The sequence below is a fragment of the Cynocephalus volans genome, chromosome 2, assembly GCF_027409185.1.
Source record: "Cynocephalus volans isolate mCynVol1 chromosome 2, mCynVol1.pri, whole genome shotgun sequence".
In the NCBI taxonomy this organism is placed as follows: domain Eukaryota; kingdom Metazoa; phylum Chordata; class Mammalia; order Dermoptera; family Cynocephalidae; genus Cynocephalus; species Cynocephalus volans.
In genome coordinates, this window is record NC_084461.1 from 220,862,154 (window position 1) to 220,886,024 (window position 23,871).

A 23,871-nucleotide genomic window follows, 5' to 3' on the forward strand; every position below is an offset into this window, starting at 1 on the left:
AGGCTTCAGACTTTCACTTTTCTAGACTTACACCTGTGGCAATAAAAAGCCAGCTCTGGTTGGCATTCCTCCTCACTTAGGCGGGTGAGCCACCTAATACCTAATGGGTGTTTATAAGAACTGTTGCTTTTAGGGCTCCTCATCGAGGGGCTAATATGTTCCAGAAACAATGGTAAGGCCCTACTGCAAGAATTTCCTGAGCCAAACTTAAGATTCTTCTGTGGCAGAAACTTGGCTTGGGCTTCCCTTGAGTTAGCTTGGTCGTCGTCAATGATTCCTGAGTCAGTTTTTCCTAGTCAATGAACCCAGGAAACAGGCTTTGGATTAGAGTTGACCAAGGAAAGAGAAGGCTCCGGGCTCCCCCACCGGGAGGCCCGTGCTCTTTGCACTGCTGCATCCTCCTGCCCATTTAAGATGAAACTTAAAAGGAATATTTACACTAAGTAGGAGTAAGTGAAAAGATTGTTCATTGTAAAACAAGCATTGAATAAAAACATCTGCAAACACAGCACACAAATCCAACTACACTTACGAAACCACCACGAAGGGTCAGGCCAAGCCTTGTTCCAGATGAGAACTGACAGGGGTAGGTGTTCTGGGAGCAGGCCCGCCTCCTCTTGAGAGGCTTCTTCCGCAAGGCACATGGTAGGTGTGGCTTCCTCGGGCCCTCGGGGGCCCGGTGCAGGCTCTCTGGTGGGAGAAGGGTCCAGCTGCCTGCCTTTCAGGTCAGGGCCAAGTCCCCGTGGCTGAGGCAGGCGGGCGCTGTGGCCAGCTTCAGTGCTCCCTAGTGCAGTGGCACGCTGTCCCGGCCGCCCGCCAGGCCACACACCGACAGTGAGAGCAGAGGGCAGAGGGTCAACTTCCAAGAGTGCTTGAAGGGAAGGAAGTGGTTCCTCCTCCTGGACCCGACCCAGATCTAGTTCAGATTCAGGTCCTGTGACATTTGCTGAGGGCCTGCCACGTGCCTTGACCAGGGACTGCGCAGCTCGCTAACTCCTCTCAGGAGTCACAGGCACACGAGTCCCTGTTTCATAGGTGAAGAGAAGGAAACTGAAAAGGTATTAAGGAGCTGCCTCGGTGATGGTGGAACCAGGACTCCAGTCCAGACTGTGACCCCCAGTCCACTGGTCGCCAACACGTGCCGGCAAAAGCCTGCTTGCCTGTTGTTCAGTGGTCAGAACAGCTGGGGCTCTGCCTTCCACCTTTTTCTCTGTTTTGCTCTTCAGACACTTCATGACATAAACACGGAGCACTGGTTGAAATAGTTCAGCTGACAACCTCCCATGTTCCTGTAACTTGACAAAAACAGGCACTAGCCTCTGCTCACCGGGGACATCAAGCCATAGAATTTTTAGGACGATTATTTTTCTTCCTTTCGCTGCTTCCCGCCTGTTCCCAGCAGTAGAAAGGCTGGGGTGACATGGCATAGCACTGGGCTTGAGAAGGGCCTGGAGTCTTGGTGCCCTCCCTGTCCCCCCAAACCCATCTCTGCCTCGTGTTCCCCTGGCGTGGCTGAATGTCCTCTGCCTCCCGGCACCCTCACCTCATCTGCTGTCCCGCTCTTCTGGGTCATCCTCTGGGCTTTACTGTGGTTCTGCAGGAGCAGCGCTGAGCAAGTGTTCACACAGCAAAGCATGGAACAGCCAAGCAACGGGACGTGACCTCACTGCAGCCAAGTGCTGCAGGAGTCAAGAGGAGGGAGGGTGCAGGGGCATCTTTGTCTTCAGAAAAAAGCACACGCTCGTGTAATGGCCTTCCCCAGGCATCTTATGATTGCTCTTTTGTTTAGATTTTTGGTTGTTTGCTTCCTTTTGGGGTAGGGTGGTATTCGTGCATTTGTTTTTTTTCCTAATGCTCATGGGTAAACGAACATAAATGTGTATGTATTTACAGAGATGGCCTTAAAATGCAATTGTGCATCAGAGATTGATTTTTTAAAACATAGGTAAAAATAGAATAAAAAATTTTAAAACAACATTTAGCCATTTTGGGGTGGGGGTGGAAATGTATTGCCGCACAGAACCCATACATAGTATCTACAGAGAAACACTAGAGAAAAGGAACTTCCAGTTTCATTTTTGGATTAGAAATCTTTTATTTCCTTGCAAATTATAAATCTTTTTCGGGATTTTTGTCCATACAAAAAACAGATGAAGAAGTGATTCTTACAGATAAACATGAACAAACTAGAAAGGATAATCTGTGCCCCCAAATTAGGATTTGGGCAATGACCCAGAAGAAGGACATGCAGAAAAAAGATAGAATGGAAGAAACATTATCTTTTTAGTGTGGTAAATTGTGGGACTACAGATAGTGAAATCACCGAGCCCAACACCTGGCACTTGTAAGCAACTATTCTTTTAATCTGAATGTGAAGTATCGTGTTTTCATTTGCGTGGTAAGAGGGGATATTGGTATCCCCTTCTCAGATAACTCTGACTTGGGCTTGTTGAGCACGTGTCTACACTGTGCGGCTTTGGGATGCTCTGCGATTATTTCATGTGTGAAGTCATCTCCCCAGAGGTCTAAGATATTCCTTCACGGCAGTGGGTACTTATGACTCATCTTTGGCAACTGTCTTTGTATTATTTTATTAACTAGTTTTAGAGGAATGAATGAATGAATAAGCGAATGAATGAACAGCCCCTCATGCCTGGTGTGACTCCACCTTGGCATGGTGCTTCCCAGCCATTCCTATTGCTACAGGCTGTTGTGTGGGTTCAATAAGTTAGGTGCATTCAAGAGGGACAGCTCAGCCAGCGCATGCACAGCCCAGCCTGGGAAGTGTCACTCAGCCTTTGTCATCAGGATGAGTCATGCGGGCCTGAGCTGGATGTAGAGGAGGAGGTACGTGCCTTGGGTGGGGACTGTGCTCAGAGTGAGGAAGTCTGGTCAGCTCTGCCTCACTTTGCCTCCACGTCACCTTGCTGGGATGGCAGAGATGGCAAGGGCACATGCAGGCGGAGAGAGGCTGTGACATGTTACGTAGCACCAGAAGATACAGCAGGTTACCCCGCGAGCCCGCGGGCCGTGGTGCAGGTCATCCACACACCCGCAGCCTTTCGGGCTTCTGTGCTGTTTTGCGCTCACAGCTGTCTGCCTAACAGAGTAACGCCGAGCCCGAGGTGAGAGGTGGCGGTAAAGGAGACAGTCTTGAGTCTCAGAAAGAGCTGGCTTTCCTCAAGCCATGCTAGTCAGATTTTGAAGTCGGTTCTCAAGAGGTTGTCTTTGATGCCAACCCTGCTTTGGAAGTGGATGTTTCCTGTTCTTCCAGCGGTGCCTCCCAGGCTTGCCTCTGTGGTAGCCACTCATCTCCCCTCTGCAATTCCCACCCGTGCTGTCCCATCTGTCCAGTCTCCCACCTTTCCGTGGCAGCAGCCAGCTGACCCACGCTGCGTCAGGGATCCCTCTGTGGTGCAGAGAGCTGCAGCCCCTCTGCACATGCAGGTGCCAGGCAGGCTCAGCAGCAGCTTTCCCAAGGCAGTGCCTGAACCCGAAAGAAACCAGGAGGAGAGAAGACTGTGGATGAGCAGGCAGACGTCAGCCGCCGCTGCTCCTCTTGACTCTGCCCTGCCCCTCACTGGCAGGTCTGAAGTATTCGTCTAAGGAAAACCACCAGTCTCTGAAGAGGCAGGTCCTGTTTGCTGACGTGCGGTGGAGGCAGAGGGCACAGGTGGCGCTTTGGAAGGGAAGTGGCCTTGTTCCCTGCAGAAGCAAGTCCATAGGTACAGAGAGAGCCCTGGACACGAGCAAGCAGGAGTCCCGGCGGAGAGATGGAAAACCAGAGCCAGGCACCCCACGTTCACTGTTGTTTCTGTCTTCACGTGGAGAGCTTCTAAAGCAAATCCAGTGTTCTGTCCTTTCTTCAGTGTGCCCTGCTCAGTATCCAGTATTCAGTCGGGGAATGCCCCTGCCTCATATAGGTCTAGTTCTAGGTAAATAATCTGCTTTCCTCCATCCACGAATTCTTGTTCAGTTTAACAGAGACAATCTGAGAAACTGACTGCCAAGGCAAAGTGTGTTGGCAGGCGTGTAGTAGGTTCTCAGAGATCCATTCGATTGGATAAATAACAGATCAATGGATATGGCTTTCTGAAACCACATTTTAGGCCAATTCTGTTTCTGATAGTTATATAACAGGTCAAATTCATTTCTAATTTATTAGCCATTCAATTTGCTCATTATAAAAACAGAGTAGATTGCCCTGTGATTTAAAAGCCAGTGAGGGGAAACTAGCCTGCAGGTGTCCTTGAAGACATGTAGGCAGAAACAGATTGCAACCGTCACTGCTATGGTAAAGCCTCGGTGTCATATGTAATTTGTAGTTAAAGAGACTTGTGATCTATGAAGCACTTTCATGTCCACAATTTCATTCCTGCTCACAACTACCCTGTGAGCACACTGAGACCCAGAAAGCTGAGGTAACTGGCTGGAGCTCATCCCATAATGATACCATCACAGTCTTCACCCTGAAGGACATTTGATGATGTCACTGGAAACATTCCACAGCCCCTCTTAGAACTGGTCTTCCCAGGAGAGTGGGACAGAATATATAAGTGTCCTAACTCTACTTGGTACCTTTTTTAAGAACCATAAACTTGACTTGGGATTACTTTAATGGGTAGGAGGAGGGTCGTGGGGATGGACATCAACCAGTTTTGGTGTTCTGTTCCCCAACTCAAAACAGGAGAGATGTTATATTGAATACTTCTGCTTGTCGACTTAATTAGAGTTACTTTAGTTTTCAGCCGTGTTGGGCTGTTGGGGTGTCAGAGCTTGGCGTGTTCAGTCTAGTAGACATATTGTAACACACATGGCAAACTATCGAAAAGTCAGGAGGACTTTTTGAGTATTACATGTGCACTTCCAAGTTACAATGTGGATTCAAATTCAGCTTGACAAGTATCTTCGGAGGCTTACCAGCTGAGAACTATATATTAGTTGTGAAATAAAATGCAGTAAAATAAAAAACCACTGAGAAAAACATGAAGTTTTGTAAAATCTTCTTCACAAATATGAGACTTTTCCCATTCCACAAATCCTTTGATTAAGCTCACAATGAAAATTTAAATGCTACTTTGTATTTACTTTTGTTTTTCCGATTACTGTTTCGTTACAACTCACAGCCATAGATTTTCTATTTTCCTGTTGTTACAAACTAAGTTTCATAGGCTAGTCTGGTACTATAATCACAATTTCTAACATTGTTCCTATGTGATAAGTTTACTCTATGTTCCCCAAAACCAATAGGAAAAATGTATTTATAGATCAGGAAAAACATGCATTTTAGGTCCTCTTCCACTCCATGGCCATTTGGAGAGACGTAATCTCCACACAGAGTGTGGCTTAGCCCAACGGCGCCACGTGCAGCCGCTGTGAACAATAATGAGAAATAAACTAGAGCTTATCACCCCTCATGCTCTCTGCATGTAGGACTTCATCATTTATTCATTATTTCTTATTTTTTAAGCACTTCCACAAAGCCAATTAACACGCATAATGCAAAACTTTGAGGACCTTCATATTTGTACACAATCATTTCATTTTAAAAAGATGTATTTTATTAAGATATCCTCCTTTGGGCTTGTTCGACACAGATTTTTGTAAATTTTCTCCTTCCTCAGTAACTTCTTATCATGAATGCATAGTTACTATAGACAATTTGAAAAATGCAAAAACTATAAAAAAGAAATAAGAAAAATGCCCAACAATTTGCTATTCAGAAAAGATCGTTGTTGACAACATGGTGTATTTTCTTCCTGTCATCATTTCTGTACATTTTAGCATAGTTGAGATGTATATACATATACATTTTGAAATTTTAGTAAAGCAAAAGGAATTATAAATACTAGTGCAATGAACCTCTGGCAAACTCTGAGTATCTTTTCCTTATATATTTTTAAATCCTTTATGTAAATACCATCTTATTTGAGATTTCCATAAACTTAGCATGACAGTGGGGAAAAGATGCTCCTCTGGCTTTTAAAGCTTAAACATGTTTCCTGGACTTAGAAGGATTTCCTGACAACCGTCCAGAAAGCCATGAGGACTGCCACTCGTCTGGCACCTCCTGCCTCTCCTCCTCTCCTCCATCAGATGCGTGGAAACAAGAAAGGAGGAGAAACTCAAGTCCGTCATGCAAGACTTTGGTCACATGGTCACGCATTGCTTTAACCACAAAAATATAAATGCAACAAGTGTGTATGCGCACGTCACAGCAGACGGTCCAGCAAGACAGGAGGGGTATTTATCTTACATATGCACGCAAGGTGAACTTGAAGCGCCCTCTGTGGAAAATGGGCAAGGACAGAAGCAGAGACCACTTAGGAAGCCAAAGGGAGAAATTTACAAGAGCCCAACTATGCCAGCAACCATTAATGTGGCCGTTGAGAAAACAGCAAAGTAAAGCAATTGTAGATTTACTTAGGCAATTCCAAAAGTGTATTAAGTGGATTTGGGCAAATCTGGAGGAACTTCTTTTAATGTCGCATCTTAATCAGTAATAGATTTGTCCAGGTTGGTGGGCAAAGAGCAGTGTACCCCATCATGCATGGGAAGACCCTACCAGGGGCATTGAAAAACTTAAAAGAGGAGACTTTTTATTTTCAGCTAAGGTAATGTCAGGGTTTTCTTAAGAAAAAGAATAACCAGACCATGGGTCCGCAGGAGATGTATAAGGATAGTACGCAGGTAACTTCCTATAGTGCACTCGCCCAAGTCTGTCACAGGAGCTCAGTGCAGCACAGTGGTGGGGCGGAGCTAGAACACCATCTGCTGTGACTGAGCCCCAAACCGAGGGCGGGGCCGTGTGCTCCACTTACATGAACTGCTGAAGTGGGTAAGACTATTCCCAGTGTAGGGGTAGGGCTGATAGTAACATTTGTATCATGATAAGAGTTTATGTTACACAGGCATATGCACTTGTTAAAACCCAAGTGGTGCACTTAAGATTAATCCTCTCACAGTTTGTGAATGTTGCCTCAAAAACAAGTGTGCACTGATACTGAACTGTATAGTCAGTGACTCACCCAGGTGAAGTTTACTGATATTTGTAACTTACTTTAAAAAGCATCCAAAAAATCAGATGGATTGATGGACAGATATGTGAATAAGTGAATATAGTAACTAACATAAGGATGTTCATGGTACAATTCTTTCAGCTCTTCTGTGCATTTGTAAATCTTCATAATAAGATTTGAGGGCAAAAGCTAAGTGCTTTGAAGACCTGAGTACCAGGGCCTGCTGCTCTTGATTCAGCAGAATCTGTCTTCAGATTTGCAAGAGTGGAACAAGCCACTAGCATGTTGTGTAGAGATTGACACAAACACTTTTAATTGTCTGGTTTTCAAATGTGTAGACCTAAAGTAGTATTAAATTTCTCTTTGAATAATTGCTTGAATGCCTAATCCTAAATGCATATTTTCATGGAATTCTTAAGGCACAATGTGTTCCTTTTTCTTTATTTTCTGATTTGATAAATATTCTACGGACAAAGCAACTGTGTTTAACATCTGACATTTGAGTAAGCTGTGTGCAATTCCAAATGTCTCCAGTTTAGTCAATAACTTGGGACAATATATATTGGCTGAGGTCCCCTAACATCTGTACTGATGCATGTTATGTTATGTTACTGTCAGATTCTCAACAGTTAACTTATTTATTATGAATATTCATGACATACAAAGCTGATTGCCCCCCTCCTACCCATGATGTGGGGGCCAGATTCATACTGGGGGCATATCAATTACCAGAAATTACTTTTGTACCCTTTGTCCCCTCCCATTTATCCCCCAACCTCCCTCCCCTTTCCCCTCTCCCCTCAACTCCAATTTCTAGCCCTAGGAATTTTCCCTCCCTCTGCTGGATCACGGCACTACTGTGGTCTTTCTTTCCTGCCTTCCTTTCTCTCTTAATTCCCACATATGAGTGAGCATATGCAGTATTTATCCCTCTGTGCTTTGCTTATTTCACTCAACATAAGTTTCTCCAGGTTCATCCATGTTGTTGCAAATGGGAGTATTTCATTCTTTTTTATGGCAGAGTAGTATTCCATAGTGTATATATACCACAGTTTCCTTATCCAATCATCTACTGATGGACATTTAGGGTGGTTCCATGTCTTGGCTATTGTAAACAGAGCTGCAATAAACATGGGAGTGCAGGTATCTCTTCGACATGAGGATTTCCGTTCCTCTGGATATATACCCAGAAGAGGGGTTGCTGGATCATATGGAAGATCTATCTGTAGTAGTTTGAGAAACCTCCAAATTGTTTTCCAAAGTGGTTGTACTAAATTACAGTCCCACCAACAGTACAGTAGTGTTCCCTTCTCTCCACACCCTCGCCAGCATTTGTTATTCACCATCTTTTTGATTATAGCTAGTCTAACTGGAGTGAGGTGGTATCTCAGTGTGGTTTTAATTTGCATTTCCCTGATGACTAATGATGTTGAGCATTTTTTTATGTATCTGTTGGCCATTTGTATGTCTTTGAAAAATGTCTATTCAGCTCCTTTCCCATTTTTTAATTGGGTCATTTGTTTTTTACTGTATAATTGCTTGAGTTCTATGTATATTCTATATTAGTCCCTTGTCAGATGCATAGTTGTCAAGAATTTTCTCTCACTCTGTAGGTTGTCTTTTCATTCTGTTGATTGTTTCTTTTGCTGTGCAGAAACTTTTTAGTTTGATGTAGTTCCATTTGTTTATTTTTTCTTTTGCTGCTTGTGCTTTCGGGCTCATGTTCAGAAAGCCTATGCCCAGACCTAACTGCCGAAATGTTTCACCTATATTTTCCCTTAGTAATTTTATAGTTTCAGGTCTTATGCCTAGGTCTTTAATCCATTTTGAGTTGATTTTAGTGTATCGCGAGAGATGTGTATCTAGTTTCATTCTTCTGCATATGGATATCCAGTTTTCCCAGCACCACTAGTGGAAGAGGCAGTCTTTTCCCCAATGTAGATTTTTGTTGCCTTTGTTTAATATCAGATGGCTATAATCCTGAGGAGTGATTTCTGGGTTCTCAATTCTACTCTACTGGTCTGAATGTCTATTTTTGTACCAGTACCATGCTGTTTTGGTTACAACAGCTTTTTAGTATAATTTGAAGTCAGGCAGAGTTATGCCTCCAGCTTTGTTTTTTTTTTTTGCTCAGGATTGTTTTGGCTATTTGGGGTCTTTTGTTTTTCCATATGAAAGGTAAGATTGTTTTTTCCATTTCTGTGAAGAATGTCATTGGTATTTTGATGGGGATTGCATTGAATCTGTAGATCACTTTGGGTAGTATAGACATTTTCACAATGTTCATTCTTCCAATCCAAGTGCATGGAATATCTTTCCATCTTTTGTGTCTTCTTTAATTTCTTTCAGAAGTGGTTTGTAATTCTCATTGTAGAGGTCTTTCACCTTCTTGGTTAAATTGATCCCTAGGTATTGTATTTTTTTGGTGACAATTATAAATGGGCTTGCTTTCTTTATTTCTCTTTCTGTTAATTCATTATTTGAGTATATAAATGCTATTGATTTGAGGGCATTTATTTTGTATCCTGCAATGTTACTGAAGTTATTAAACAGCTCTAGGTATTTTTTGATAAAGTCTTTAGGTTTTTCTATATATAGTATCATGTCATCTGCAACTAGGGAGACTTTGACTTCATCTTTTCCAATCTGGATTCCCTTTATTTCTTTCTCTTGCCCAATTGCTCTGGCTAGTACCTCCAGTACTATGTTGAATAGAAGTAGTGAGAGTGGACATCCTTGTCTTGTTCCTGTCCTTAAAGGGAAGGACTTCAGTTTTTCCTCATTCAGAATAATACTGGCGGTGGGCTTGTCAAAAATGGCTTTTATTGTGTTAAGATATTTTCCTTGTATACCTAATTTGTTGAGAGTCTTTATCATGAAGGAATGTTGAATTTTGTCAAATGCTTTTTCAGCATCTATTGAAATGATCATATGGTCTTTGTCCTTGAGCTTGTTGATGTGATGTATCACATTTATCTCATGTTGAACCATCCTTGCATCCCTGGGATGAATCCCACTTGATCATAGTGTATAATTTTTTAATATGTTGCTGTATTCTGATTGCTAATATTTTTGTTGAGGATTTTAGCATCTAGGTTCATCAAGGGTAGTAGCCTGTAATTTTCTTTTTTTGTTGTGTCTTTATCTGGTTTTGGTATCAGAGTTATGTTGGCCGCATAGAATGAGTTTGGGAGAGTAGCATCTGTTTCAATTGTTTGTAACAGTTTCATGAGAATTGGTATTAACTCCTTTTTAAAAGTTTGGTAGAATTCAGCTGTAAAGCCATCTGGACCCAGACTTTTTTTTGTTGGAAGATTGCTAATTACTGCTTCAATCTCCTTGCTTGTTATTGGTCTGTTCAGGTTTTCTATCTCTTCTTGGTTCAGTCTTGGTAATTTATGTGTGTCTAAAAACTTATCTGTATCTTCCAGATTTTCAAATTTGTTGTCATACAGTTGTTTATAATAGTCTCTAATGATTCTTTATATTTCTGTGGTGTCAGTTATAATGTCTCCCTTTTCATTTCTGATTTTTGTTATTTGGGTCTTCTCTCTTTTTTTTTTTTTTTTTGTTAATCTAGCTAATGGTGTGTCTATTTTGTTTATCTTCTTAAAAAAACAACTTTTAGTTTTGTTGATCTTTTCTATTGTTTTTGGGGGTCTCTATTTCATTTAGCTCTGCTCTCATCTTAGTTATTTCTTTCTGTCTACTGCCTATAAGTTTGGATTATTGTTGTTTTTCAGGTTCTTTGAGGCATAGCATTAGGTCGTTTATTTGGAGTCTCTCCGTTTTTTTGATATAAGCATTTACTGCAATAAATTTGCCTCTTAGTACTGCTTTTACGGTATCCCACAAGTTTTGGTATGATGTATCTTTATTTTCATTAGTTTCTAGAAATTTTTTGATTTCCTTTTTTTAATTTCTTCTTGGACCCATAGGTCATTCAGGAGCCTATTATTTATTTTCCATGTATTTGTATAGCTTCCAGCTATTTGCTTATTATCTCCAGTTTTAGTCCATTGTGGTCTGAAAAGATTGTTGGAATGATTTCAGTTTTTTAAAATTTGCTGAGACTAGATTTGTGACCTAATATGTGGTCTGTGGTGGAGAATGTACCGTGAGCTGTTGAGAAGAAAGTGTATTCTTTAGCTGTTGGGTGAAATGTTCTGTATATATCTGCCAAGTCCAGTTGGTCTAGGGTGTAGATTAAATCCTGTGTCTCTTTGTTGACTTGTTGCCTAGAAGTCCTGTCCCATACTGAGAGAGGAGTGTTCAGATCACCCACTATTAATGTATTAGGTCCTATCTCCTTCTTTAGGTCTAAGAGTGTTTGCTTAATATATCTGGGAGCTCCGGTATTGGGTGCATACATGTTTATAATGTTATGTCTTCTAGTTGGATAGTTCCCTTTATCATTATATAGTGGCTTTCTTTGTCTTTTTTAATGTTTTTTGGTTTAAAGTCTATTTTGTCTGATATAAGAATAGCTACTCCTGCTTGTTTTTGGTTTCCATTTGCATGGCATATCTTTTTCCATCCCTTCACTTTTAGTCTATCAGTGTCTTTACATGGGAGGTGGGTCTCTTGAAGACAGCATGTACTTGGGTCTAGGTTTTTAATCCAGTCAGTCAATCTGTGTCTTTTGAACGGGGAGTTTAGTCCATTCACATTCAGAGTAGTTATTGAGAAGTGTTGTTTAATTCCTGTCATTTAATTGCTACTTGTTTAGGTGGTTTAAATATCTTTTGATCATTATTCCCCCTTTTATTTCTCTTCTTCAATGTGAGTTGGGAATTTAAAGCGGAATGTTTTAGCTTCTTTCTCTTTCTTGCTGGCATTTTTAAAAATATTTTATTTTATTTTATTTTATTTTACTTCTCAAAATACATTGTACTTGATTTTCATGCCCCTTTACCCATTCCTCTCCACCCCTCACATCCCCTCCCCACGTAGTATCTGTGCACTTGGCTTAAATAGTTCAAGGAATTAGATGGTATCTCAATGTGGTTTTGATTTGCATTTCCCGGATGCTGAGTGATGTTGAGCATTTTTTCATATGTCTGTTGGCCATTTGTATATCTTCCTTAGAGAAATGCCTACTTAGCTCTTTTGCCCATTTTTTAATTGGGTTGCTTGTTTTCTTCTTGTACAGTTGTTTGAGTTCCATATATATTCTGGATATTAATCCTTTGTCAGATATATATTTTGCAAATATTTTCTCCCACTCTGTTGGTTGTCTTTTAACTCTTTTAATTGTTTCTTTTGCTGTGCAGAAGCTTTTTAGTTTGATATAATCCCATTTGTTTATTTTTCCTTTGGTTGCCCGTGCTTTTGGGGTCGTATTCATGAAGTCTGTGCCCAGTCCTATTTCCTGAAGTGTTTCTCCTATGTTTTCTTTAAGAAGTTTTATTGTTTCAGGGTGTATATTTAAATCCTTAATCCATTTTGAGTTGATTTTAGTGTACGGCGAGAGGTATGGATCTAGTTTCATTCTCCTGCATATGGATATCCAGTTATCCCAGCACCATTTGCTGAAGAGGCAGTCCCTTCGCCACTGAATAGGCTTGGTGCCTTTGTCAAAGATCAGCTGACTGTAAGTGTGTGGGTTGATTTCTGGATTCTCTATTCTATTCCATTGGTCAGTGTGTCTGTTTTTATGCCAGTACCATACTGTTTTGGTTATTATAGCTTTGTAGTATAGCTTAAAGTCAGGTAGTGTTATGCCTCCAGCTTTATTTTTTTTGCTCAGCATTGCTTTGGCTATGCGTGGTCTTTTATTGTTCCATATAAATATCTGGATAGTTTTTTCCATTTCTGAGAAAAATGTCTTTGGAATTTTGATGGGGATTGCATTGAATTTGTATATCACTTTGGGTAGTATGGACATTTTCACTATGTTGATTCTTCCAATCCAAGAGCATGGGATATCTTTCCATCTTCTTGTATCCTCTCTAATTTCTCTCAGCAGTGGTTTGTAGTTCTCATTATAGAGATTTTTCACCTCCTTGGTTAACTCAATTCCTAAGTATTTTAGCCAGTTAGGACGGCTAAAATCCAAAAGACTATGAACGATAAATGCTGGCGAGGCTGCGGAGAAAAAGGAACTCTCATACATTGTTGGTGGGACTGCAAAATGGTGCAGCCTCTATGGAAAATGGTATGGAGGTTCCTCAAACAACTGCAGATAGATCTACCATACGACCCAGCTATCCCACTGTTGGGTATATACCCAGAGGAATGGAAATCATCAAGTCGAAGGTATACCTGTTTCCCAATGTTTATCGCAGCACTCTTTACAATAGCCAAGAGTTGGAACCAGCCCAAATGCCCATCATCGGATGAGTGGATACGGAAAATGTGGTACATCTACACAATGGAATACTACTCAGCTATAAAAACGAATGAAATACTGCCATTTGCAACAACATGGATGGACCTTGAGAGAATTATATTAAGTGAAACAAGTCAGGCACAGAAAGAGAAATACCACATGTTCTCACTTATTGGTGGGAGCTAAAAATTAATATAGAAATTCACACACACACACACACACACACACACACACACAAACGGGGGGGAGAAGAAGATATAACAACCACAATTATTTGAAGTTGATACGACAAGCAAACAGAAAGGACATTGTTGGGGGGGAGGGGGGAGGGAGAAGGGAGGGAGGTTGTGGTGATGGGGAGCAATAATCAGCCACAATGTATATCGACAAAATAAAATTTAAAAAAATAAATAAATAAAATAAAATAAAATAAATAAAAAAATTTTTTTAAAAAAAGCTAGAAACAAAGGAGACAGAAGGAGAGGGGGGTGCAAGATGCAGAGGAAATCTCCATCTTCTGTTTATGTAGGATTCAAACTCTGGGACCAACAAAGCTTCTCCAAAGCTTACAGGTGGTGTGTCAAGTATGTTGCCAGTAGGAAACATAACTTGTTGAAAAATGAGTCTGAGTTTGAACAAAGAGAGCCTGTGGGATAGGGCAGGAAAGTCATCTTAAGTACGTGAAACAACTCAAGCAATGTTTGGAAGCAGGAACGTATGCAGTAGCATTGAAGGACAGCAAAAAGTCCAGTCTGAACGCTGAGAGTTGAAACGTGGCTAGAGATAAAACGCTCACAGGCATGAGATGGAGGGAAGGTCTGTCTATGATGTAACTTTGATGACAAAGGTTGGACCAGAAGCTTCTGTTTAATCCAAAGGCTGAAAGGGAAATATTGAGTAATGAAAGACCACAATCAGCTATTCAAACCATTAAATTCAACTTCAAAAAATTGATCAGATGCTAATATACATTTTGTGAAAGAAGCAAAATATGTATAGACTGGTTTTTTAAGTTACAGGGAAAGGAGAGCTAAACAAAGCACAAATTAAAAAAAAAAAAATTAAATAGTTCAAGGAATTTTTGTGGTTATTCTGTCTTCTTCCCCCCACCCTTTATTTTTTGGTGTGTTTACTTATTTATGAATTTTTAGTTCCCACAAACAAGGGAGAACATGTGGTATTTCTCTTTCTGTGCATGACTTGTTTCACTTAATATAATTTTCTCTAAGTCCATCCATGTTGTTGCAAATGGTAGTATTTCATTCTTTTTTATAGCAGAGTAGTATTCCATTGTGTAGATATACCACAGTTTCCTTATCCACTAATCAGATGATGGACATTTGGGCTGGTTCCAGCTCTTGGTTATTGTATATAGAGCTGCAGTAAACATTGGAATACAGATATCCCTTCGGCATGATGATTTCCATTCCTCTGGGTATATTCCCAACAGTGGGAACACTGGGTCATATGGTAGATCTATCTGTAATTGTTTGAGGAAACGCCATATCATTTTCCATAATGGCTGCACCATTTTGCAGCCCCATCAACAGTGGATGAGAGTTCCTTTTTCTCCACAACCTCTCCAGCACTTATCGTTCTCAGTCTTTTGGATGTTAGCCATCCTAACTGGAGTGAGATGGTATCTCAGTGTGGTTTTGATTTGCATTTCCTGGATGTTGAGTGATATTGAGCACTTTTTCATGTGTCTGTTGGCCATTTGTATATCTCCCTTTGAGAAATGTCTGTTCAGCTCCTTTTACCATTTTTTAATTGGGTTATTTGTTTTTTGGTTGTAAAGTTGTTTGAGTTCCTTGTATATTCTGGATATTAATCCTTTGTCAGATGTATATTTTGCAAATATTTTCTCCTACTCTGTTGGTTGTTTTTTTACTCTGTTGATTGTTTCTTTTACTGTGCAGAAGCTTTTTAGTTTGATATAATCCCATTTGTTTATTCCTTTAGTTGTCTGTTCTTTGGGGGTCCTATTCATGAATTCGGTACACACTCTTACTTCCTGGAGTGTTTCCCCTATGTTTTCTTTAAGGAATTTTATTGTTTCAGGATGTATATTTAATTTTTTAACCCACTTTGAGTTGATTTTGGTGTATGGTGACAGATACAGGTCTAGTTTCATTCTCCCACATATGATTATCCAGTTTTCCCAGCACCATTTGTTGAAAAGGCAGTTTCTTCCCCAGTATGTAAACTTGCTGCCTTTGTCAAAGATCAGAAGGCTGTAGGCATATGGGTTCATTTCTGGGTTCTCTATTTTGTTTTAACTGTGGGTTTTGCTCTGGCTTGTGTATTCGTGATGATGGTCACCATTATTCAGATTCCAGATGAATGACTCCCTTGAGAGTTTCTTGCAGGGCTGGTCGTGTGGTGGTGATCTCCCACAACTGTTGTTTATCTGAGAAATACACTATTTCTCCCTCGTTTCTGAAGGAGAGACTTGCTGGGTAAAGAATTCTTGGCTGGCAGTTTCTTTCTTTTAGTATTTTGAATACATCATTCCACTTTCTTCTGGACTATAGGGTTTCAGTTGAGAAGTCTGTTAGTTTGATGGGGGTTTCCCTATAAGTGACCTGACGCTTTTCTCTTGCTGCTTGTTAGAATTCTCTCTTTGTCTTTGAGCTTTGTGAATTTAACAATAATATGTCTTGGGGAGGATCTTTTTGTGTTGAATCTGTTTGGGGACCTTTGAGCTTCCTGGATCTGAAAGTCTGTATCTTGCCCTACACCTGGGAAGTTTTCTGTTACTATTTCCTTGAATAGGTTTTCAATACCTTTTCCTTCTCCTCCCCTTCAGGAATACCCATGATTCGGATGTTAGAGTGCTTGAGGTTGTCTACTATCTCTCAGATTTTCCTCATTATTTTTAATTCTTTTTTCTTTTTTTCTGTCTGTCTTACTTATTTCAAAAAGACCATCTTCAGGCTCTGATATTCTTTCTTCTGCTTGCTCTACCCTACTGCTCAAGCTCTCAGTCGTGTTTTTTATTTCACTGAGTGAGTCTTTCATTTCTAGAAGTTCTGCTACACTCTTTTTTATGGTATTAATCTCTTTGTAGATTTCCTCCTTCATATTCTGGATGTTTTTTCTTGTTTCATTGTGTTCTCTAATTGAGTCTTCCTTTATTTCTTCAAGTTTTCTTAAGATCATTGCTCGAAATTCTTTTTCGGACATTTCAAGGATTCCCTGTTCCATGGAGTCTGACTTTGAGGCATTACTGTATCCTTTCGGTGGTGTCATTTCTTCTTGATTGTTTGTTATTCTAGTGTTTTTTCACTGATGCTTGATCATTTGGTAGGGGGTTTACTTCTTGTATTACACCTAGATTGCCTGTGGAGTGGCCTTGGTTGCTACTGTGGGGGGTGAGTTGTCTTTGCTTGACAGTAGGTGTGGTGGGGGTTATGTTAAACCACCTTGGTCCCCGTTCTAGACTCTGTGGTCGTAGAATGAGCCCCTAGCGCATGGAGTTCTGCTGGGCCAAACTTGGTGGGTCAGGACCATAGGCTGGTGCTCCCCCTGGGTCTGAGGCAGGATGAGGGGCTGCATGGAGCTGCGTGACTCCGCTGGCTGGTGTTGCTGCCAGCCACCCCCGGTGGGCTCACCTGTGTGGTGCCGGTTCAGGGCGTGGGGGTGGGGCCTGGAGCTCCCCCTCTGTCTGGGTCCAAGGTAGCAGGTTGAGGGAGCCACGTGGAGCTACGTGGAGCTGCGTGGAGCTGAGATTCCGCTGGCTGGCACCCTCAACAGTTAACTTTAATAAAAGAAAGCCGAGGTTATATATTCATTCAATCTTTTAAACAAGTATGGGAGGTTGTCTTAGTCTGTTTTGTATTGTCATAACAAAATACCACAGACTGGGTCATTTGAAGAAAATAAGTTTATTAGGCTCATAGTTCTGGAAGCTGGAAGGTCTGAGGGTATAACGCTGGCACCTGCCTGGCATCTGGTGGGGGCTTTCTTGCTGTGTCACTCCATGGCAAAAGGCAAAGGGCAAGAAAGCTCACATACACGTGGAGGGAGGGGGACAGGTGAGAGAGAGAGAAAGAGAGAGAGGGAGAGAGATGGGAAGGGAACCCGATAGCTAAGCCCCTTCGCAGTAAAAGCACTAATCCATTTATGAGGGCAGAGCTCTCATGACCTAATCACCACTTAAGTGTCCCACATCTCAATATTGTTGCACTGGGGATTGTTTCCAACCCATGAACTTTGGGGAGACATTCAAACCACAGCAGAGACCAATATTATTTTCACCAGCTTCGTATTTGAGAAAAGTGCGGTGCAGAGAGCTTAGGGAAGTGGTTCAAGGTCACACAGTGGGGAAGGGGCTAAACCAAAACTTTCTCCTGGATTAATTAAAAAGCTCTTGCTCTTTGCAGTTTTGTCTTAAAGCTGCCTAACTAGTTTGTGATTGTTATTTTTTAAATTTTACTCATATCAGTGGTCTCACATTTAAATTTTCTCAGTGCTTTATATTTGTAACATGAGATAGTTGGTATAAAGATGGATTTATACGAGGGTTGATACAAGATGTTGGGTTGATCCAAAGTCGTGGCTGGAGGAATCATGGGTCATTCCCTGGAGACAGGGAATTAGACGAGGATTGCTTCAATCAGGAAACTTAGACGAAGTAACTCTGATCCTCATCCAAGGTTTTATTTATATGTTGTCTTCTCCTTTTGGGTATACAGCAGGAAAAAGTCTCAGCAGAAACAGTCTTATAATGATTTCTTTTGATACATTAGTGATTAACCCTGGGATAGTGTTCAAGATGGACTTGAAATATTGAATCAAATAGTGTATCAGCTGCTTTCTTATTCTCAAGAATAGACATGTTCGGCAATTGGACATTTAGATTTTATTGCTTTTTTTTTGCCATTATGAAAAAATAAATAGTGAATAACATTATGCAGGAAGCTTTTTCTATATTTAGGTCCATTTTCTCAGAAAGGTTTTTCAACGTGGAATCATGATGTAGAATTTAAGCATATTTATTTGTTTACACAAGTTGTCCGGTTGCTTCCCAAATGTTTTATGAATTGAGTCCTATTAATAATAGGTAATGTTGCTATTATCTTCCAAAATACATGATCTCTTTTTCTGAATATGAAAGTAATTCATGTTGATTGTAGGCAATGACAGGTTGTCAGAGGTGCTCATTGACAGGTGCCTTAGGTGCTCGTTTAGCACTTTTTGGATAAATGGATGAGAGCACAAATCTTTTTACAATTATTTTTTCTGTAACAGACTAATCTTAAATGGCACGTTTTCTTGTACTGACAAACGCTACTCGCTCACTGTTAGACAAGAACTCTTTGATTCAACTGAGAGAGTCCTACAAGCTGATGTCCTTGACCATTTAAAATGAAAGCAACCATCTTTGTTTCTATCACTCTGTATGCTGAAGAAGCCCTCCTGAGACCTGCTGCCACCACTGTTCCCCTGGCCGGCATGATGGGCATGGCTGGCTCTGGTGGCCACCTGCACACCTGCTCCACAGCCAGCCAGAAGGAACATCAGAGGCCTCAGTCTGTCAGCGAGGATAGCGGCTTTGTCCCAAGGTGTGCTGACTGAGAGGCCCTTCGTTCTTGTCAGAACCCTGTACCCACATCAGTGGGGACACCTTTAAGGACCTTAGAACTGGGAAATGGGCCTGGCCCTATCTGCATGCGTAGAACAGTTACACAACTGCTCTGGCTTGAGGCTGCAGTCGGAGCAGCTTGTACTCCTGGGTGAAAGCCAGCTGGAGACGTTGGGTTGATCCAAAGTCGTGGCTGGAGGAATCATGGATCATTCCCTGGAGACAGGGGATGGGGACCCCACCTGGTTGACTTTCACAACTCCCATGTAAGAGTTCTCACTACCACCGAATTTGGATGAGAGAACCCACAAGGGAAGAGAAGGGAAATCCCCGCAGAGTTAAAGAGGACATTCAGGTTGCTTCATGTTTAACGTTTGTGTAAACGCTTTGGGTTGATTGTGCGGTGTCTGAACATGCTCTGTCGCCATGGCTCGTTGCATGGGCAGACAGTTGGATGAGGCTCTTTAGAATAATTCACGTGGAAAGGGAACAAAGAAGCCTATAAAGTAGAAAAACGCATTTGAAAAGAGCTTCTGAAGAAAGTTCCAGCATATTGGCTTTGGCCTTGTTTTGTGCTCTGCCACCTGGTTGCTGTGATTGCGGTAGCGCCTTTGCAGGCGAGGAAGAATCTGGCCAGGTCTGAATCTAATGTCCAAAGCCAGAGGCCGTATTTCTTCACTCTTAGGGTAATTTTGGTTCAAAGCGTGCTCCCTTAGCAAGCTCCCTGCTTCAAAAGCTCCAAGCCTCTTTGTTTTGTTACGCTTGCCTAAACACGTCTTTCAAAGAGCGAGGTTCGTAAATAAGACTATTATAATTCTTTTCTTTGCTTTTAAAAATAGACTACCAAGTGCGTTTCTGTAGTCTAACTTTGTCCCCTACTTTAAAATGTTTTCTTGGATTGATACCTTGAAACACTAGGGAGTTTCAAGGCTGTGTACTGGCAGGTGACGCAGAGCAGTTGCACCTGTGCTGGGTGACGAACAGTGTGGACAGACAGAGAGGCACATGCTGGTTTCTCACTAGCTGAGTGTGTTTTTAAATGTTTTCATTATATTCTAAATATTCTTTAACTAGACATTTAATTTGTTCTTTGATGGATTAGTTTAGAAGAATATTTTTAATCTCCAGCCAGTTGGCTTTGTAGTTTACACTCTTGTCATTGACTTTAGGTGTACAATGTTATGGTCAGAAAACCATAGTGCATGTTATGTTTGTAAATGTTCTTTACATGCATGTAACATGCTATCTTTTTGTAAAGTAAAAAAGTTCATTATATAGTTACTAACTCAACTTTATAATTATATTATTTAATATTCCTTATGGTATTTATTTTTTGTCTACTGGAACTGTTGTAGACTTATCCTGTCTTAAAGACTTTTATAGAATTTTCATCTATTCCCCCTTGAATTTTTAATATTTTTTCTTTGTGTATTTTAATATAATGCAATTCTATGCATTATGGGGATGAGCTATCTCTTATTATGAGTTGCACCTGATATAAACTCAAACATCATTTATCACGTTTGTCTTGAAATGCCCTTTGATCAGAGTTAAAATGTAAGTCACTAAAGCCCACACAGTTAATAAACATTGTTTTATTTTAGTTTGGCTACTTTACCCAGCATTTCACGTGATACCTTTGTTCTTTCTGTTCCAGTTTGCCAAGGCACAAGTAACAGGCTGACCCAGCTGGGCACGTTTGAAGACCACTTTCTAAGCCTCCAGAGGATGGTTAATAACTGCGAAGTGGTCCTTGGGAATTTGGAAATTACCTACGTACAAAGAAATTATGACCTTTCCTTCTTAAAGGTTAGTTCAGTGACTTTGGTTGTCCTACCCAAATGTAGTAGACACAGAAGTAGATAAAGACCTTGGCAGAGTTTGAAGTGAAGTGTGTTTACTTTTGCTACGGCAGTGACAAGTCCCAGGGAACTGCAGATGAGGGTTTTATGAGAAGGCCACCTTACTAGCTAGTGTCAAGTTACAGCTAAAAAAGGGTATTCAAGAGAAACGGGCTAGGCTGGCATTCCACCGTCATCGTCATAGACGCTGCTAGTAACCCCTGACCACTGTTCAGCTGAAGTGTGCTGGTGCACTAGCTCTTTAAAAAAAAAAAAAAGCCCTGTTTTGTAGAATTTGCCTATATCTTTGTTGTAAATACTCCCACCACAGCTGGTTTTAAGCTACCAGGAGTTTTACCACCAGTTCACAAAATTCGTACACTAGGGCTATAGTGAGCCAGTAGGAACCAGCTCTGAAGGCTTCAGTTTGGTGGTTGTTGAACTTTGATTGGATTTGCTTGGCTGCCTTCTGGGTTTGTTTGTTTGTTTTGTTTTGTTTTGTTTTTAATTAGAAAGCATGTGAGACAGATACAAAATAATTTTTAGACATTTCCACATCCATCTGAGTATGTTGCACACCAGGTGCAGTGAGAGGTGCAGCAAGTGATGAGCTCGCATTGCTGCACCAGCAGACGTGCATGAGCCCCTGCAAAGCCCATCACCTCCCGTCTCCCCAGCATCATCACCTATACGTTGGGTGTTCTAGTTCACTTATTCAGTTAGGTGTCTTGGGAATCTCTGGACCCACGTTAGAGCTTGACTTCTTGTTCTATCTCCTCAGACTATCCAGGAGGTGGCTGGCTACGTTCTCATTGCCCTCAACACCGTGGAGAAGATTCCCCTGGAAAACCTGCAGATCATCAGAGGGAATGTGCTCTATGAAAACACCTACGCCTTGGCAGTCTTATCCAACTACGGCGCAAACAAAACTGGCCTGCGGGAGCTGCCCATGAGGAACTTACAGGGTGAGGGGGCTGTGGAGTTGTGAACGCGGAGAGTGACCTAGTGGCATCAGCGAACCTATCACTATTCTTAATTAAACCTCAGAGAAGTCTTTTATTCATCAGATACATATGTCTGGGTGCCAGCTGTGAAAGATGGTAGAAAAGAGAGAAGCTGATTTTTAACATTTAGAGATAACAGTTATTATGCTCTTGGAGGGTGGTAGGTTTGTTGTCAGGCCTGTTAAATCAGCAACTTCATTTAAAGCCCGGAACCTTCCTTCAAAGTAGGTGCTGTACCCTGCCATTTTACAAATAAAGAAATGGCATAAAGTAAACTAATGAAAAGAAAGGCCAGCTCTCCGTCCCCAGGGCTCCCAACCTTCCCACATGCCTTGCAGTTCTGAGGGGGAGGCAGGGCCCACAGGAGGTGAAAAGAGGGGTACAGAATAGAGGGGTCGTCTTCAGAGGGGTGGAGGCCAGCGGTGCACAGTGCTGGGATCTGGCCACACATCCAAAGCCGAGAATGGACCCAGCCAGGCCCTCCCCGCCTGGGCACGGTGGCTCACCACCCCTTAAAACTGTGTGGGCGTTCCACCCACCGCTGCAGCCCAGAGCGCCCTGGGCATACTTCAGTGTTCACGGTGACGCCGCTGCGTTACACCTGCGCCGGGGAACGGCCCGTGCTCTACGTCCACCGGCGTCTGCCTGTCTCACCTGTCCTGGGATCACGGGGCGAGGCAGCATGTAAGCATGACAACCCCGGAGCCCCATGGCCTGGGCTCCAGCCCACTCTGTCACCAGCCAGGTGACCCTGGGGCACGTTCTTAACCTCTCTGTATCTCAGATTCCTCACCTTCAAGATTGTGAATAGCCTACATGCTAAAAATGGTAACATACTTCTTAGAAAATTAAGAAATTAAGAGAAAATTGAGTTACTAAAGGTAAAGCTCTCAGCAACTATTTCTATTGTTCTTAGTTTTTTTTTTTTTTTTTCACCAAGGTTGGGGTCATATAGATCCAGGTTATTTAATGTAGTACTATCGATAGTTGGGTTTATTTTGTTTTTATTATTTTATTATTGTAGCAACATACATATACTCAAGATGTGCCACTTTAGCCATTTTTAAACATACAACTTAGTGGAATTAATACACTCATGGTGCTGTGTGACCACATCTGTCTATTTCCAAAACTTTTTTGCCATCCTAAGCATAACGTTAAGCAATGACCTCCCATGACTCCCCGCCCCAGTACTACTAATTGTTGGCCAGTGCCTACCATGGTGTGAGCGTTCAAACTAAAGCAGCGATTCTCCTGTCTCCCTGTTCCCTTCTCTGCTAGATGGAAGCGGCGCCGGAGCCCCCCCGCACTGCCCCGCTCCCCCCGGCGCTGCCCGCAGCCGTTCCTGAGGCCCGTTCACAACTCTCCCTCTTCACACTCCGCCCTGGCCCCGTGTCTGCTGTCCTGATTGTCTCAGCAGCCTTGATGTCCCTTTTCTGTTAGAGTGTGTTCACTCGATGGCCCTGCTGTCGTTTCTGATTTTACAGATAAGCTGCACAGTTTGGCCCTTTCCGACCTCAGCCTTCCTCCCTCGATTCCTTCATTCCCCACCATCCACTGAAGAAACTGTCCACCTGTCCCACCCTCCGTGCCTCTGCTCTGGGTCTTCTGTCTGCAGGAAGCCTTCAGCGCCCTCCCCTCCTTATCCCTTCAAAATATGTGCCTGTCCACGTCCTGGGAATTCACATTCTTCCCAACAGCCTCTGAGATCTTCCCGGGGAGAATCCTCTTCCACGATGGTACCTTGTGCACATAGTATATCTATTCCCTGCCTGTGAGATGCTGGGCATTATTTAATGTATTTAAGGTTGGGTTTTTCTAAATTTAAATTGCAGATAGTCATGGGACCATTGTGAGGGCTAATGAAGATAATGCTTATTAATCAACTAGCACCATACTGGTCTCATTGTGTGACGTGGTCTCCCGTGGGCACGGAGTTGTTAAGCCTTGTGCCTTGTCTGTCTCCCCATGCCTGTCAGCTCTCAGAGAAGCCAGCAGGGCTCGCTCATCTCTGCAGACCCCGCAGCACTGGTGTAGTGTTTGCACACATGAATCATTACACAGATGTTCGTGTTCACGCCATTGGTAC

General features: G+C 42.0%; 1 protein-coding gene across 3 annotated transcripts in view; it reads left to right on the forward strand.

Moving 5' to 3' along the window:
* EGFR (epidermal growth factor receptor) overlaps positions 1 to 23,871 on the forward strand; it is a 176,676-nt gene that overhangs the window by 105,598 nt on the left and 47,207 nt on the right. For 2 of the 3 annotated variants that reach the window (XM_063088058.1, XM_063088059.1), the window contains exons 2-3: positions 20,595 to 20,746; positions 21,560 to 21,743. In XM_063088058.1, the coding sequence (XP_062944128.1) occupies positions 20,595 to 20,746; positions 21,560 to 21,743 (336 nt within the window). Of the gene's footprint in view, positions 1 to 19,202; positions 19,293 to 20,594; positions 20,747 to 21,559; positions 21,744 to 23,871 lie in introns of those variants that run through there. The other variant, XM_063088060.1, reaches the window with a different exon arrangement.